The sequence below is a fragment of the Carcharhinus amblyrhynchos genome, chromosome 30, assembly GCF_965287045.1.
Source record: "Carcharhinus amblyrhynchos chromosome 30, sCarAmb.v2.hapA, whole genome shotgun sequence".
Taxonomy (NCBI): Eukaryota; Metazoa; Chordata; class Chondrichthyes; order Carcharhiniformes; family Carcharhinidae; genus Carcharhinus; species Carcharhinus amblyrhynchos.
Window position 1 is genome coordinate 24,693,250 of NC_137353.1, and position 16,595 is coordinate 24,709,844.

At 42.6% G+C, this 16,595-nt stretch overlaps 1 protein-coding gene across 4 annotated transcripts in view; it reads right to left on the minus strand.

Annotated features, from left to right (window-relative positions):
* vps13d (vacuolar protein sorting 13 homolog D) overlaps nucleotides 1–16,595 on the minus strand; it is a 261,410-nt gene that overhangs the window by 202,481 nt on the left and 42,334 nt on the right. For all 4 annotated transcript variants that reach the window (XM_080215376.1, XM_080215379.1, XM_080215377.1 and 1 more), the window contains exons 16-21: nucleotides 13,951–14,081; nucleotides 10,803–10,935; nucleotides 7,234–9,474; nucleotides 6,644–6,801; nucleotides 5,063–6,097; nucleotides 3,941–4,031 (exon numbers count right to left, since the gene is read on the minus strand). In XM_080215376.1, coding sequence (XP_080071502.1) covers nucleotides 3,941–4,031; nucleotides 5,063–6,097; nucleotides 6,644–6,801; nucleotides 7,234–9,474; nucleotides 10,803–10,935; nucleotides 13,951–14,081 — 3,789 coding nt within the window. The remainder of the gene's footprint in view (nucleotides 1–3,940; nucleotides 4,032–5,062; nucleotides 6,098–6,643; nucleotides 6,802–7,233; nucleotides 9,475–10,802; nucleotides 10,936–13,950; nucleotides 14,082–16,595) is intronic.

The window sequence follows — 16,595 nt, forward strand, 5'->3', positions numbered from 1 at the left end:
GTGCTGGGGGTGTTTTCATGCAGACAGTGGTGGGTGCTTAGAACATGCTGCCAGAGGAGGTGGAGGAAGCAGGCACATAAGAGGCATCTGGATGGGTACATGAATAGGGAGGGAACAGACGATCAAGTAAGCGCAGGAAATTTTTTTTAGTTTAGTTTGGGTATCATAATCAGCTTAGAGGGCTGAAACGCCATTTCCTGCGCTGTACTTTTCCTTGTTCTTTGACAACTTCATATGCCAGTACATCCAGGGATGTCAACAATCAGAACACTTTTTAAAAAATGTTAAACCTTGCATACTGACCTGTTAGCAGCATTTCAAAAAAACTCACTGACTGAATATTTGATTAATTATTCCAACAACTGCTACAATTTTCAACCCAAGTACACGAAGACATACCTGAAAGTTCTGACTGTATAAACTGATAGATTTTGTTGATGTTTCTACAATGAAAGATCCATTTACAGACAAAGCCCGAGATTCTTAGATGCTTAATCACAAATGGGTAAACTAATTGGCAGATTATCATAGAATTATAGAGATTTACAGCATGGAAACAAGCCCTTTGGCCCAACTTGTCCATGCCGCCCTTTTTTTAGTTTAAAACATGAGGATAAAATCTCCAGTAAACTTACAATGATGTAGCCAAAAGTCTTATGGTTTAATAAAAAATACTATTCTCTGAATGCACTTGGGGACAGGGATTGTGCTAAAGTACAATTATTTTTTCTCCTTTAATACATTTACTCAATTGGGATTGAAACAAAGTGGTTGGGTGACACCTAGTGGTGGAACATTTCAAACTGAAAACTGCATACAGCTATATCCCATTGTGAAGGCAATGTGCATATAGGCTGCACGCTGCTTCTCAAGAGGAACACAGAGATTGCTTGGCATCAACGTGCCCACACTGATCACCTGAAATACACACTACTATCTGTTTAGTCAGTAGAATGGAGCAAATGGACAGAACTGACTAATAAATGGTTTGGCGAATGTGGGTTAAGATGATTATGTTGCAGGGATATTTACCGTCCTGGCAGTGGCTCGGGACAGGTGTTGTTTGAACTTCCTGGAATGGGTGCAGAGATATCCTGTTATTCATCAGTTCTGGTTGGAAGCCAAATGCCTCCCAATTGATTTGGAAATACAGCTGTTTTGGCTATATTTGTTGTGGAGATGAACACACACTGCCACTGGGGGTTTGTGGGAGGAAATTTTTAAAAATTCATTCAAGGGATGTGGGTAGAATTTATTGTTTATCCCTAATTGTTCTTGAGGTGCTGGTAAGCTGCCATCTTGAACTCCTGCAAGTCATGTCATGTAGGTACATCCACGGTGCTGTTAACAATGCAATTCCAGGATTGCAGTAACAAGGAAGGGATGGCAATATAGTTCAGGATAGTGTGTGGGTTGGAGGGAAACCCTCCAAGTGGTGGTGTCTCCATGGGATGACAGTAAAAAAGGAGAACCTACTTTTTCCACAAATAATTTTAAAAACAGCTCCTCTACTTGTGGATTACAATGCATAATTCATGTGCAATTCTAAATTAACTCATTCAATGGTGGGAAAGAGAGGAATATTTTGGCCTTGGAGGGAGTGCAGAGGTTTACTAGGCTGATACCAGAGTTGAGGGGGTTGAGCTATGAGGAGAGGCTGAATAAACTAGGCTTGTACTCGTTAGAGTTTAGAAGAATGAGGGGAGATCTCATTGAGACATATAAGATGATGAATGGGATGGATAGGATAGAGGTGGAGAGACTCTTCCCGCTCAGAAAGGACAGTAGGACTAGGGGGCACAGCCTCAAGATAAAGGAGGGGCAGTTTAGAACGGAGTTGAGGAGGAACTTCTTCACTCAAAGGGTGGTGAATCTCTGGAATTCTCTGCCCGTTGAAGTGGTGGAGGCTGCCTCGCTAAATATTTTTAAGATGTGGGTTGATGGGTTTTTGATAAGCGAGGGGATTAAGGGTTATGGGGAGAGGGCGGGAATGTGGAACTGAGCCACGACAGATCAGCCATGATCTTATTGAATGGCGGGGCAGGCTCGAGGGGCTAGATGGCCTACTCCTGCTCCTATTTCTTATGTTCTTAACTAATAGATGTTTGCAGGGAAAATGGCTATTCCGCCCATCAGACCATTGATGGACCTTTACTAGAACGATCAAAGATTTCTCTCAGTAGTTCTGCATCTTTTGCTTTATCTCTTCCAACAACTCTGCATCTCCCTAATTTCAAACATTTATCCAATTTTCCCCCAGAGATAGCATGGTTGCTGCTTTACCTATTCTCTAGTAGAATATTCCACGTTTGAACAACACTCTATAGAAAAATAAATCTTCTAACCTCCCAGTGGCAATCTTCAACTGTAATCCCTAATCATCAACTTCCCTTTCTGAGAGGATAGTCTTTGCCTCATTCGCTACCAAAACACTTGACGATTTTAGATATATTTGTGAACTGTCTTTCTGGCCTCCAGTGGAAGTACTCCCATCATCTGAACTTTCTCCTTACAGGTAGAATCTCATGCTCCCTTGGTATCATCATAGTGAATTAATACTTTATAATCTCTGATTTTAATGCCTTTTCCAATAACAGATCTCAAAATTGCAGTTGGGTTTTTAAGTGGAGAAAGATTGCAGAGAACTGCTGCAAAGGGGGATTTGGGGATCCTCATGCATACATCCCAAAGAAGTATCATTCAAGTTCAGCAGGTAATAGGGAAGGCAAATGGAATGTTGGACTTTATTTCAAAAGGAATGGAGTATAAAAATAGAGAAGTCTTGCTAAAACCAAACAAGGGACTAGTTGGACCACTGCTGGAATACTATGAACAGTTTTGATCCTCTTATCTAAGGAGATATATACTGGCATTGGAGGCAATCCAGAGAAGGTTCACTAGATTGATCACAGATATGGAGGGATTTTCTTATGAGGAAAGGTTGAGTAGTTGGGGCCTGTACTCACTAGAGTTTAGAAGGTTGAGAGCTGACCTTGTTGATACATATAGGATTCTCAGTGGGCTTCACAAAGTCGATGCTGAGAAATTGTTTCTCCTTGTGTGTGTCAAGGACCAGAGGGCAAAATCGCAGAGTAAGGAGATTTAAGACAAATTTAAGTCATTTAAGACAAATGAGGAAGAATTTCTTCGCTCAGAGGGTAGTGAAACTATAGAATTCCTTATGCAGAGGGCTGTACAGGCTGGGTCTTTAAATGTGTTCAGGGTTGAAATAGACATTTTTAATCAGTAAGGGAATCACGGGTTATGGGGATAAGACAGGAAAGTGCAGTTGAATATTATCACACCAGACCAGTTACAATCTCACTAAATGGCAGAGCAGACTCAATGGACCAAATAGCTTACTTCTGTTCCTATGTCCTATGATCTAGCATTGTAACTATGACATAACTATTTCTTGCACTAAGAGAGTAAATTCTGTTTATAAACTGTGCATCAGACTTGACTTGGTTGTTCGGTACTAAGTTTCTATTTCAAGTTCCACAACAGGACTTGAGTTCAAAACTGAAAGCTGATTCTCCAGCACACTGCTGTGGCAATGCCGCACTGTTGGAGGTGCTGTCATCTGGATGAGTGGAGAAAAAAAGTGTCTTATTTCTCCTCCAGCTCTTTTGCCAATTATTTTACATTTATGAACTCAGATAACAAACCTATTTGCCAGAGGAAACGTTTTCTCTCTACTTGCTACATCAAAATTGCTGCTACTGCAGAAAGGTTTTAAAAACCTTCAATATCTTATGAAATACCTTCTGGCAGTGCTTATACCTACAATTTACTATATTCCCTCTATGATATCAGTCACTTCTTCAAAAGCACCTCTACTTCACCTGCGAATGTTAACCAAAGTGCCCTGGCTAATACATGCATGTTGAATCCTGAATTCACATTCTGATATTATATTGCTGCAAGAATCAGTACTCACCTATCAGTGCAAGATGTGCCACCAGTTTAGACACATTGGCTTTGGCGAGCTCATTTGTTTTCTTATTCAGCACCAGAGACAGTGAGTGAACCTGAGAGGGAAACAGTCATCAACAAATTTACGCTAGTATATAATTATAGGGAAGTCCAAGCTTTTGTCTTTGAGGGTCACGCACGAACATTAAATTCATTAACGTGCTTATACAATCGTTGGTTGAAACAAGCAGATCCTGGTTTCTGATATAGTTTTTGTCAATTAGCTAACTACTCGGCATTGTCTCTCCAAACTTCCAGGCCAATCAAAATTGAGCAGGGCAAAGCAGCGATAAAATTGAACAAGAAAAACAGAATAGGATTCAATACCCAAATTGCCAGGGCCTAAGGACTGTGCAGTGAATCAACCACAGTGAAAGCTCTGAACAAATCTCACTGCATGAATATAGGATGATACTTTGGGAGAGGCAGCACACTTCCTCAACCACAAAAAACAACATGCATGATTGCACTGACAGAATTCAAGAAGGACAGGCCCAACTGTGTGGAGTTTGCACGTTCTCCCTGTCTCTGCGTGGGTTTCCTCCCATAGTCCAAAGATGTGGGGGTTGGGTTGACTGGCCAGGCTAAATTGCCCGATGAGTGTCAGAGGGACTAGCAGGATAAATATGTAGGGTTAAGGGGATAGGACCTGGGTGGGATTGCAGACAGCACAAACTCAATGGGCCAGATGGCCTCCTTCTGGACTGTAGGGGACCTATGACAAGCAGATTAAAATCTCTTGCATTTATTTACGCACTGGGGCATCTACAACCCTTCATGATACCCTTAAAATATTTGCAAGATGTAATTGCTGGATACCCACCATTTTTATGGGCAGGGAGAATGTCTGACAGTTGGTACTTTGGACTGATTCTATCCCACTTTCTCGTGTTATGGCCATTTGCATAAATCAAGTGGGAGGTGGGGGGTTTAAAAATTGTTTTACGCAAAATGTGTCCAAAGTCAAACAAAGGCAAGGAAGATTGCATACGTCTGTGTATTTAAATTATGCACAACAGCCAGAACCCTTTTTAATTTTTGTTCCGACATAGTTCATACTCATCAAACAAATAAAATGCAAAATAACCTTCAGATCCAACTTTGTATTTATGGGCTCCTGGCCTGCCTCAGATAGAGTGCCTGTTTCATCACATTTTGTCTGATGCTGGAGCTCCTCCACTGAGGGTTTCAAGCCATGGTTGTTGGCTGTTGAGCCAATCCCAAAGAAATCCAAGATCATCACCCAAGTCTGAAGTGTGATCAGCACGTCTAGGCAGTTGAAATCCACATCCACGTTCCTGTTGACATTGCTATAACGTGTGGAAAATTCTGGATGCTTCTTGTCTACCAGGAAGATATTAATATGTACAAGTGAGTCATCAAAATTTGTTCCGGGACAGTGCATCTTGGTGTTTTTCAATGTTGGGGATGGTGGAGGGGTCAGAGGATAGTCTGCGTCTTTGTCCACTTTACGTTTTCTTCGTGTGCTGGTTGGCCTCTGGTAAAACTGGAAGACATTTTGTGCCTCTTCCATGTGAGCTGGCAGAGATCGTGGCATCTCAGGGTATTCTATATTGGAGACAGATGGGCAAGACTGGGACAAATATTCCTTGTGTGTGAAACTGGAAGGCTTAGGTGCTCCTCTCGATACCATCAAATGCTTATACTTTGAGTCTGGGTTCTTTTCCAGCAAATCCTCCATTAGCAACGAACGCAGAGCAATCTGAATTGAGAGTGTATGCGGCTGGTCTTTACTGAACTCAACTTCAAAGTCTTGAAATATCAAGCTAACCAAACCTTGTGATTCCAGAGTGAGATCCCCACACAGTTGAACTTGCAGCTCGGAGATGCAGAAATTAGCATGAATTTGGGTGAATGATCTTGACTCTGGAATTGGAAAATCAACTGGAGTTGACGGATAGCTCACTTGGCCAAAGAGCCCGCTCCCTTTCCACTCACGTTGGAGGTCAGAGAATTTCGGGCTTCTCAATGTTGAAGAGGCACTGCAAGGTTCTGGTGTGGCACTGTTTGAACTGTTTTTGATTTTACTTAGATCCTCACTGTATGTCAGGTTATCCAGTGTCTGTAAGACCTGTTCGTAAACGTGTTTTGCTAACATCACCTATACAACAAGAAAACAATCACAGATTATTATATTTGTCTGTCCTGGGGCCTGGTATTGCATTAAGTTGCAATGTATCAAAGCAGTCCCACTCACTTTGAGAACAGGGTGCCTGACAAACCATCAATGTGAAGTATCGGCCCTCACTTTTCAGAGGTGTTGTCTGAATGCCTGAATGTTCCCAGCAATTTCTGTTCTCATTATGCTTTTTTGGGATCCACAACTGGGTGATTGCGGGGTGGGGGTGTGTGTGTGCGCGTGTGTGGAGGTGTATGGGGGTGGGGAATGGTTTGATAGGGTGTTTGACTGAACAAGCACATCACTGAATGCAAAGCATGATGCATTTAAGAGAATGATTAGTAAATGAATTTGAGAGGTTATCAGAGGAAGACACAAAAACTGTAACATTAAGCCACAAGTGTGCCTGTAATTACACAGATCTGGGAGCAGACCATTTTATACAATCTTGTATTTATGAGTCTGACTCTATTAGAAAACTACTTACAAGTATAATCTACAGAAACTGGCATGACCATGCTCCTTTACCTTAAGAGGATTGACGAATTTCCCCTCGATCTTCATCTTACTGGTGGTCTCAAAGGAATCTGGAGAATTTATGTCTGGGAAAGACAATCCTGGATTTGGGTCAACTGGAATTTTCTCTAAGATGAACTGGATTGTGGTGTCATTCAAGATATGAAAGGCTGGAAAGAGTAATTAAGAATATGAAGGCATACAACATTTTCCAAGTGATTACAGTGATCTTTAACTAGAACTAGGTGTCCGTGAGCACTACTTGGCATTAAATGCTGACTTCATTGCTCCTTTTTAAAAGGAAACCACAATTATCTCCCCACTTTTCTATGTGAGTGAGACACTCCACAGTACCTGGAATAAAACAGCCATTCCACGCATCAAAGGCAATGATTGTCAATGAAGGGAAGGCTCGCTATCCAGTCTTCCCCTGTGCTCACTCAATATTTACATGTAGCACAAAACCATGGCTTGGACGTGAGAGCTTCTAAATCTGTAAGGTTTATATCCACAATGGGTAGTGCACTACTCAACCGAGCCTTCAAAGATATGTGACTACACTCAGATTTGTCTTGTTTAGAAACAAAAATGTTTGAACTGACCTTGACCCTTGTGCACAGAGTCGAAGAAGTCTTGTCGTGTGAAGTGCATTTCTTCCTGGCTGGAGACACTGGCAGCACCTGAACCTGGCCGAGAGGACTCACTGGCCTCTGGCCTGCAGCTACGCATGTTGTTATTTAGGGAATACAGTTTAATGTCCTTAATTTCCACCTGCAGCCGGTTTCTCCCAGAATCGTCCTCACCAGTCACAAAGTTCTGGATGGAAGTCCGGCCCAAGTGCCCCACCAGCAACTCTGAACTTCCGGGTTTCCGTGGGATTGCGACCACTGGTGACTCAATGTTGATGTTCAAGATTAGTTTTACTGGGTTCTGCTGAGGAGATTCCATCCCACCATCTCCATCATCTTCAAGTTCAAAACCAAATACTTCCCGTGACTTCCGTGGTTTCTCAAAAAGCAAGACCATCTCACTGTACTCTGCTGTTTTGTTCACCAGAACAGTGGAAACTTTGGAAGCTGCACTCTTCAACATGTTTTGGAAGTTATCTTCCAGTTCATCCATGGATAAAGTGAGCTCTTTAAGAAATTTGGGCGAGTGGTTATAATGTAAAGATGCCATGTGCAAATTCAGCAAAAACTCTTCTTCTGACTGCTCAACAAACTTAAAGCTCAGCGCTTCACTGTGGCTCACCTCTGCTTCAGACCTCATGAAGACAGACCGGAAGAACCCGAAGTCACTTACCGCCTCATATGCTTCTGTATTTCCAATGCTTACCACAAAATGGTTCTTTACTTCATCTTGGGTCAGATCTACTAACTGAAGACAGCCAAGAGATCCATGCATTTCAAATCGGCTGCCCATGGAAACATTGACCTTTGTGCCATTGATGCTAGCCGTAGCAATTTTCCTCCCCAGTTTCTCACCACTTGCAAGCCCAACAGTCCGGAGGAGCAGCACATTGAGCCGATGGATTTCTACTGCCACCTGCGTGTTCTGATCGTAGGTAGACTGAATGGACTCTCTTTCCTCAAAACTCATTGCTGGGTCAATAAATGAAGGCTGTGGGCTTGCGTCCTCTTTTCCCTTTGGAAAGGACTTCTGCAAGAAACCAATGAGTTCTACCATGGTTTCTGGGTTAAGAATAATGTCCAGGTTATTCACTTGCAGGGACATAACCTGTAAGGAGCTGTCCAAGTTCATAGAAGGGCAGTCAGAGCTCACAAATTGATATTCCAGTTTAATCAGGACGTCCTGGTCCTGAGCAGGAGAGGACGCAGGTAATTGTGTTCCCAATGCTGAAGAGTTATGTAATGTGCTTTTATTCTTATCCAGTGAAGTACCATTTACTATTGTAGTGGCTAAGGGCTGAGGAGAGGCAGGGGATTGTGCTCCACTATCTCGAAGACTACCTGTGGGAACATCAAAACTCAAGTTTTTATGCGAAGCCATCAGCAAATCAAAGTCAGAGCCATAAGTCTGGACTGTGTCCACCAGCAACAACCCGTGTACAGTTAGCGTCACTTCACTGTCGTAGGGCCTCTTTACAAAGTTGGAATTAATGCCAAAAACCTTCAACACAGATATATATCGTCCACAACTCTCAACCCCCAGCTGCATGTAATTAACTTTAAACTCTGCCAGGAGCAGCTTGGACTCGACCAGTACCTCACGAGTATGCTGCTCGAGTGACATCACACTCTGTGTCAGGCTCATCTTTGAATCCAGCAGCTTGCCTCGGCTATCCACTTTCTTAAAGATTTTTTCTCGTCGCAGAGTCTGCTGTTCACCCGATTTCTGCTGTACCTCGGAAGCGGTCACCCTCGACATAAAGTTTCGCAATGCCGTGATTTTATCCTCATTTACGTGTATTTTAAGCTCAGGCAAGGTCCCAGAAAGCATGGCGCCAGGGCGATTCGGGTCAGAGGTGTACATTAACCGCCGTTCCAGTTGCAACAGCACATTAAATTTCTCTACAACGTGCGTTGGCCCAACCTCACTGTCCTGAGCATGCTTCCAATTGTCCTGCACGCGGCCTACCATGATCTGCATGTCCATAAAGGACAGTGAGTATTTCTCATAAAGCTTATTGTTGATAAAATGTTGCTGCAGTTGCTCCTCAGTAAATCCTAACGTCAGGAATTCTGGGGTCTTTGTTTCGGGATCAGCGTCGGGCTCTGGGGGAGGGGAGTTGGGCGGCGTGGCTAATGGCGTCTTGTACTCATCATCACTGATCTCTTCATCTTGGACTGAAAATCTGACGTTGGCTTTAGCTTTTGGCTCATCTGCAGGTACAAAGAATGAAATTAAAAAGTGGTACAGACTCCATTGAGAACTGATAGCAGTTTTCTTGACAGTGAATTGACACTGGTTTTAGATTCACATGTTAATATTGATAAATTTTAAAGTTTATTAGACACAAGTAAGGCTTACATTAACAGTGCAATGAAGTTACTGTGAAATTCCCCTAGTTGCCACATTCCGGACCTGTTCAAATCAATGCACCTAACCAGCACGTCTTTCTGACTGTGGGAGGAAACTGGAGCACCCAGAGGAAACCCACACAGACACGGGGAGAACATGTAAATTCTATACAGACAGTGACCCAAAGTGAAGAATGATCACTTCGATGAGGCACCAAATGGCAGTCAACACCCACAGAACCATATTCAGAGTGAGCAAGCACTTTTAGGGAAGAACAATTGAAAGGAGAGATTCAAAAGCATGCAATGACTGGGGCCAGGAAGGGCAGGGGGGGTGGTGGCAGACGAGAGCCCTCTCTGCCAAATCTCCTCACCTGTTAACTCCCTCCTGCCATCACTCAGTGGGTCCATGGGAGATCCTAAGCCTTGCATGAGTATTGTACCAGCAACAAACACCACCCTCCTGAATGGCACTGCTGATCAATGAAGAGCTGGTGGCCTCTGATTGACCAGCAGCTCGCAGTGTGTGGGACTTTCAAACCCGAGAATATTTGCTGCTGCCCAGTATGTGCCTGTTGTGGACTTAATTTGGTGGGCCTTTCCTAAAAGATGTGATTTGGGGGGGGTGGGGGGAGACTCGCACACACTCTCCAGATGGTAGGTGAGATCCCTCCTCACCTCCACGAATTATAGTCCATTATCTGATCCACCACAGGTCTCTGGCTGTACTATGGCAGCAGATGCAGAATGGAATCCCTGTAGTACAGGGAGCATTCAGCCCATCGAGTTTGTACCGAACATAATCCCACCCAGACCCTATTCCCATACCATGTCATTTACCTGGCCAATCCCCCTGATACTAAGGTCAATTTAACATGGCCAACCAACCTAACTTCACATCTTTGGACCGTGGGAGGAAATCGGAGCACCCGAAGGAAACCCATGCAGACACGGGAAGAACATGCTGACTCCACACAGTGACCCGAGTACAGAATTGAACCCGGGACCTTGGTGCTGTGAGGCAGCAGTTCTAACCACTGTGTTGCCCCAAGTCAAGTGGATAGCTCAGAATCTGTTAAAGTGCACATCCATACACACAATGTTACCATTGTGAACATTTTGAACGATTCTTACAAAGGCAAACTTATTAGATACTGTGGTAAATGATCTCTTCACTGAGGAAAAATTACCTCCAAAATTAGTCAGCAAAATTCGACCCAGATCCACCACTACCAGCACAGAATCTGGGGATTTGAAATCATCTGGAAAAATCACCTGAGGAGCAGATATATCTAATTTCATCATCCAGCGCTTGTCATTTTCCTAAAAAAAATAAATTTGCTATTAAATTATTTAGATAGTGCTGTTATCTTCCATTTCCTGCTGCTGAAACCTTACTGACAGTGTCAATCGTGATGCAAAATTTAAACTGATTAATAATTTAATACCCAATTCTTCGCATGATCTTCTGTAGCACAAGTTGGATTACCAATTCCTTGATTGTCCAGAAATCCCCCATTATGGAAATTTGGTCTCCTGGGTCCTGCTGCAAAACAATCTGTACCTTGCAGTTGTAGTTTGTGTCAATCCACTTTCACTTAAGTCAGAAGCTGGTTGAGATTTGGCCAGGAAACCAACAGTAGTACTTAATTCAATTAATTAGTTCCCTTCTAAAAATAAATCTCTTTCCAGCCCAATCTTATACGATCAGTTCCGTACTATGGTAGCTGCCCCTATCCAGAACTGAATCATTTTTATAATATGTTCTGCACGTGTTAGCGTAACTGGTACATCCTCACAGAAAAGACATTATGCTGCTAATTTGGAAGGTGCTGTCTAAGGAGCCTTGGTGAGCTCTCGCAGTGCATCACGTAGGTGGTACTACACACTACTACGACTACTACTACTACTCCTGTGTCAGTGGTGGAGGGAGTGAATGTTTGTGAATGTGGTGACAATCAAGCAGGTAGCTTTGCTCTGGATGGTGTCAAGCTTATGGAGTGTTGTTGCAGCTTCAGTCTTTCAGGCGAAAGAAGAGTATTCCATTACACTTCTGATTTATGCCTTGTGGTGATGGCGAAAAAACTTGAGGGTCTGGTAGTGAGTCACCGACTGCGTTATTTCCAGCTGCTGACCTACTCCTGCAGCCACTGCATTAGACCTTCCAGTTATCTTTCTTGTCAACGGTGACCCCAGCATATTGATTGGGGTGGGATGGGAAGGTGGGGAATTTGATGATGGTAATGCAAGTAAACTTCAAAGGGAGTTGATTAGATTTTCACTTAGATGGCACAAAGGTTACTTGCCACTTCTAAACCCAATCTTGATAGTTATTCAAGTCTTTTTTTGCGTGGAGGCACAGGTTGCTCAAATAACTGTGGAGTTGTGAATGGAATTGAAAGCTGTTAAGTAATCAGAATACATCCTCACTTCTGGCCATGATAGACAGAAGGTCATTGATGAAGCAGCTTAAGATGTTTTACACATCAGCTGACATTTAGAAAGCAGGATGTTAACCTTGTCACTCTTTTTGTTTTAATAACAACAAATACTTTACTTCCTACCCAGAGTTTGGTTTAGTCTATAAGATTCCATCAGCCTTATCAGCAATGTTCTGGTCAACCTAGACTCATCTGCACTGAAGCTGACCTGCACTTGGAAGTGATTTGATAGTCACTTAACTTTTAACTATTAAACTCATGGCCACAAATGTTAACCCTGCTCTGAATATCAGGATACAAATTAAGCAGAGCAATGACATCGAACAGGCCATTTATCTGACAAAACTGTCTGATTTTGAAAAATGTATTTTATTACCTCAGGTCTAATCAATGTCAGAGTTTTAAGCAGAAACAAAGACTTGTGCAGGTAACATTAAAAACTGTGGGGCAATAATGCAATAACATTTGCAAACTATAAGCGGATGTCATACGATCCGATGTCGTATGATTGCTTGTTATGTGATCAGGTCTCTGGAAACACAACCAACCAAAGGTGACAGCACAAAGTAAATTATACAGCAACAGCATATGGGATAGAAGCTTATTATCAAGAAACCAAAGTGGAAGGCCATGATCTACATTGCAGTACACCAGCAAGAATCAATATGATGAAGTTAGTTTTAGGATGTCCAATACACAAATCACAAAAAATGCATATGCAGGTGCAGTGCGGAATGAGGAAAGCAAATGCAATGTTGGCATTTATTGAATGGGGGAATGGAGCATAAAGTAGGGATGTCTTGCTACAACTATACAGGGCATTGGTGAGACTATAACTACAGTACAGCATATAATTTTAATTTCCTGACTTGAGGGATTTACCTGAATTGGAGCAAGTTCAGAGAACTAGGCTGCTTTCTGGGATGAAGGGGTTGTCTTGTAAAGAAAGATTGAGCAGGTTGGTTAATTACTCTCTGGAGTTTGGAATAATGAGGTGATCTTCTTGAAACATGCAAGATTCTGTGGTTGGCGGGGCCGGGGGGGTGCAAAGTGGAAGTGGAGAGGATAGAGAATGTGAGGCAATCTAGAACTGGGGACATAGTTACAAAATAACCATTCTCCCGCGAGAGAGAGAAAAGGAGGAATTTCTTCTGAGGGTCATTATCTTTAGAATTCTCTTATTCAGAGAGGAGTTGAGGCAGGGTCAGAGTATATTCAAGGCAGAGGTTGTAGCTAGAGATTTTTGATTCACAAGGGAACCAATCAAGGGTTATGTGAATCAAGGGCGTGATGAAAAATCACAGCAAGAAAGTGGAGTTAAGGCCACAACTAGATTTCATTGATCTTATTGAAAGGAATGGTAGCGTACTCCAAAATGACCCACTCCTACTTCTTAGAGGCTTAGATAGTAGGTGATACTCAGCTTGGGTTCAAAAGCCTTGGATTGTCAAGGACAAAAAAAAAGACTTTACAGCTTTGAGACTTTGGAAATAATGGAGATAAAATGAGTCTTTGGGTTAAATTTTACAATATAGTGCTCCTGCAGCAGAAGTTTGCATGATGAGAACACATTTGGGAATTCAGGCACGAACCACCATCGATGGCACAATTTAGAATCCAGTAATTTTATTCAATTGCATGCAACGCAGGTTATGAATTTTGAATACCAATTCAACTTACAAGGTCTGCTACATGATTCACTAAATCATAAAATGTATCCCTTAATTTCAGAACAATGCGTCCGATGAGAGGAGTTGTGAGGCAGTGTATTTAGAATGCAGGTGGAATAATACTGCAAGTAATTGCTTAAATTACACACTCCCATTAATTGGTGCAGCAAATTTTAGAAAATTATATGGTTCTGTTCAATCAGGCAGAATACAACTGTCCAACTTACAATGAACTCGCCCACCAGTAACTGGTCGATGGTTTGTCGGATCTCTGCCTTCGTTTGCATCTTTAGTTTGTTGTACTGCCGTCGCGCAGCTTCTGCCACCCGTAATTCCAGTTCTGACTGATAGCCAAAACCTATTGAAGTGAAAAAAATGAAGCCATAACGCAATTTCAAGAGGAAAGCCTCAAGATATATTTGGGCTAGTTGCAGGTCCCACAGAGTCAGGAGGCAGTCATTCGTCCCATTGAGCCTGCACCGACAAAAGAACCAACACATTTGCCCTGCTAAACCGCCTCAACACTAAGGGGCAATTTAGCATGCTGAATTAACCTAACCTGCACATCTTTGGAGTGTGGGAGGAAACCAGAGCACCAAGAGGAAACCCACACAGGCATGGGGAAAACGAGCAAATTCCACAGTCACCCGAGGCTGGAATTGAACCCAGGTTACTGATTCTGTGAGGCTGCAGTGCTAACTATTGTGCCACCATGCCATCTATTGCCCAAGTGCACAACTCTAATAGAACATAAGAAACAGGAGCAGTAGTAGGCCATCTAGCCCTTCAAGCCTGTCCCGCCATTCAATAAGATCTTGGCTGATCTGAAGTGGATCAGTTCCACTTTCCTGCTTTCTCTCCATAACCCTTAATTCCCTTGTCTACCAAAAACCTATGTACCCGTGACTTAAATATATTTAGCGAGGTAGCCTCCACCACTTCAACAGGCAGAGAATTCCAGAGATTCACCACCCTTTGAGTGAAGAAGTTCCTTCTCAACTCTGATCTAAACTACCCCCCTGCTTATCTCGAGGCTGTGCCCTCTAGTCTTGCTATCCTTTCTAAGCGGGAAGACTCTCTCTACCTCTACCCTATTCATCCCCTTCAGTATCTCATACATCTCTATAAGATCCCCCCTCAGCCTTCTAAACTCCAACGAGTACAGACCCAGTCTATTTAGTTTCTCTTCATAGTCCAACCCCCTCATCTCCAGTATCAGCCTAGTGAAACTCCTCTGCACTCCCTCTAAGGCCAATATATCCTTGCGCAAGTGCGGCGACCAAAACTGCACACAGTACTCCAGTTGCTGCCTCACCAGTGCCCTGTACAGTTGCAGCAAGACCTCCCTACTTTTATATTCTATCCCCCTTGCTATAAAGGCCAACATTCCATTCGCCTTCTTGATCACCTGCTGCACCTGCAGACTGGGTTTTTGCGACTCGTGCACAAGGACCCCCAGGTCCCTCTGCACCGTAGCACACTGCAGCTTTTTGTCTTTTAAATAATAATCCCTCCTACTATTATTTCTGCCAAAGTCCAAAAACAAAAAAAACTGCAGCAATTTTGTTGGAAGTACAAAACGGAAAATATCCACACTGGTGTTCTGTTTATTCCAAACGGAACCATTTGGAAATTATCTTGGAGTTTCATAGTTAATTACTGCTTTTGGAATTCAGGTCATGGGAGAATACTGTCTGCATCCTGGCTTCTTCCATTTGCCTTATTCAAAACTCTTCCCGTTTCTTAAGCAATGTAAAGACAGGAATCAGACAAAAGACCATTACTACCCCAGACCCAAACATATAAAAAAAAAGTCTAAAATATAATTTTTTGATTCCAAATTTTCATCCTTCCTTCTGAGGTGCGTACTCTCACTGAGTTATGGTTCTTCAGGTGCTGGTACTCATATGGAACAAGTGGGCATTGCGTATAAACAACAGCAAATGTTAACAAGATGTAACTAAAGAGGATTGCAACAACAACCCCTTGTATTTATTTTACACCTTTAACCCAAAAGTTCCAGTGTGTTGACACCAAGCCAAAGGAATTATTTGGAGGGGGTAATAAAAAGATTGGTCAAAAGAGTGGGTTTTAAGCAGGTATTAATGGAAGGAATTCTACAACATATGCCTCTAAGTAACTGAAGGCATGTCAATGGTGGTGAATGGAGAAATTAAGATGCTAAACTAACAAAAAATACAGGGTGCAGTTGTAAAGCTGGAAGTAGTACAGAAATAGGTTGTGAAGGGATTAAACACATTTAAAATGTTCATTCTCGTGAAGCATTAGCGGGCTAATAGCAGTGATGGGACTTTGTACGAGAGGATACAGAAAGCAGAACTTTGGGCACGCACAAATTATGGAGAGTGAGGACATAGCAAGAAGAGCTTAGAATAGTTGGGTCTGGCGATAAGACATTTGTGAAGGTTTTAGCAGCACATCTGCTAGATTAAGGACTGAGATATTACAGATGTGGAAACAGGTGGTCTTTGCAATAGGGAGAATATGGGATTGAATGAAACTCTGAGTTGAATAGTTGAGGCTGTTAACAATCAAAGATGATGGCTGGGGAAAAGGCTGAAATCAGTGGCAAGAATACAGAGTTTACACTGAGGGCCAAAGATAATGGCTTTCAACATAAACAGATTTAGTGAGGAGAAAATGGAATTGATTCATAACTAGACGTTAAACGAGAAGTTCAGTGACAAACAGGAGAGTTGAGACAGATGTTGGGTGTTGTCAGATTGTTTGTGTCTTATGGCTAAGCTTTGGTACTGGCCTCACCTTGGGAGTGGGAAAATGAGCTAACTTTTCCCTTCCCTGGCCGTAAAAGCTCTCAACTGCAAACAAAAGTGGTTACTTGTTGGAAAAT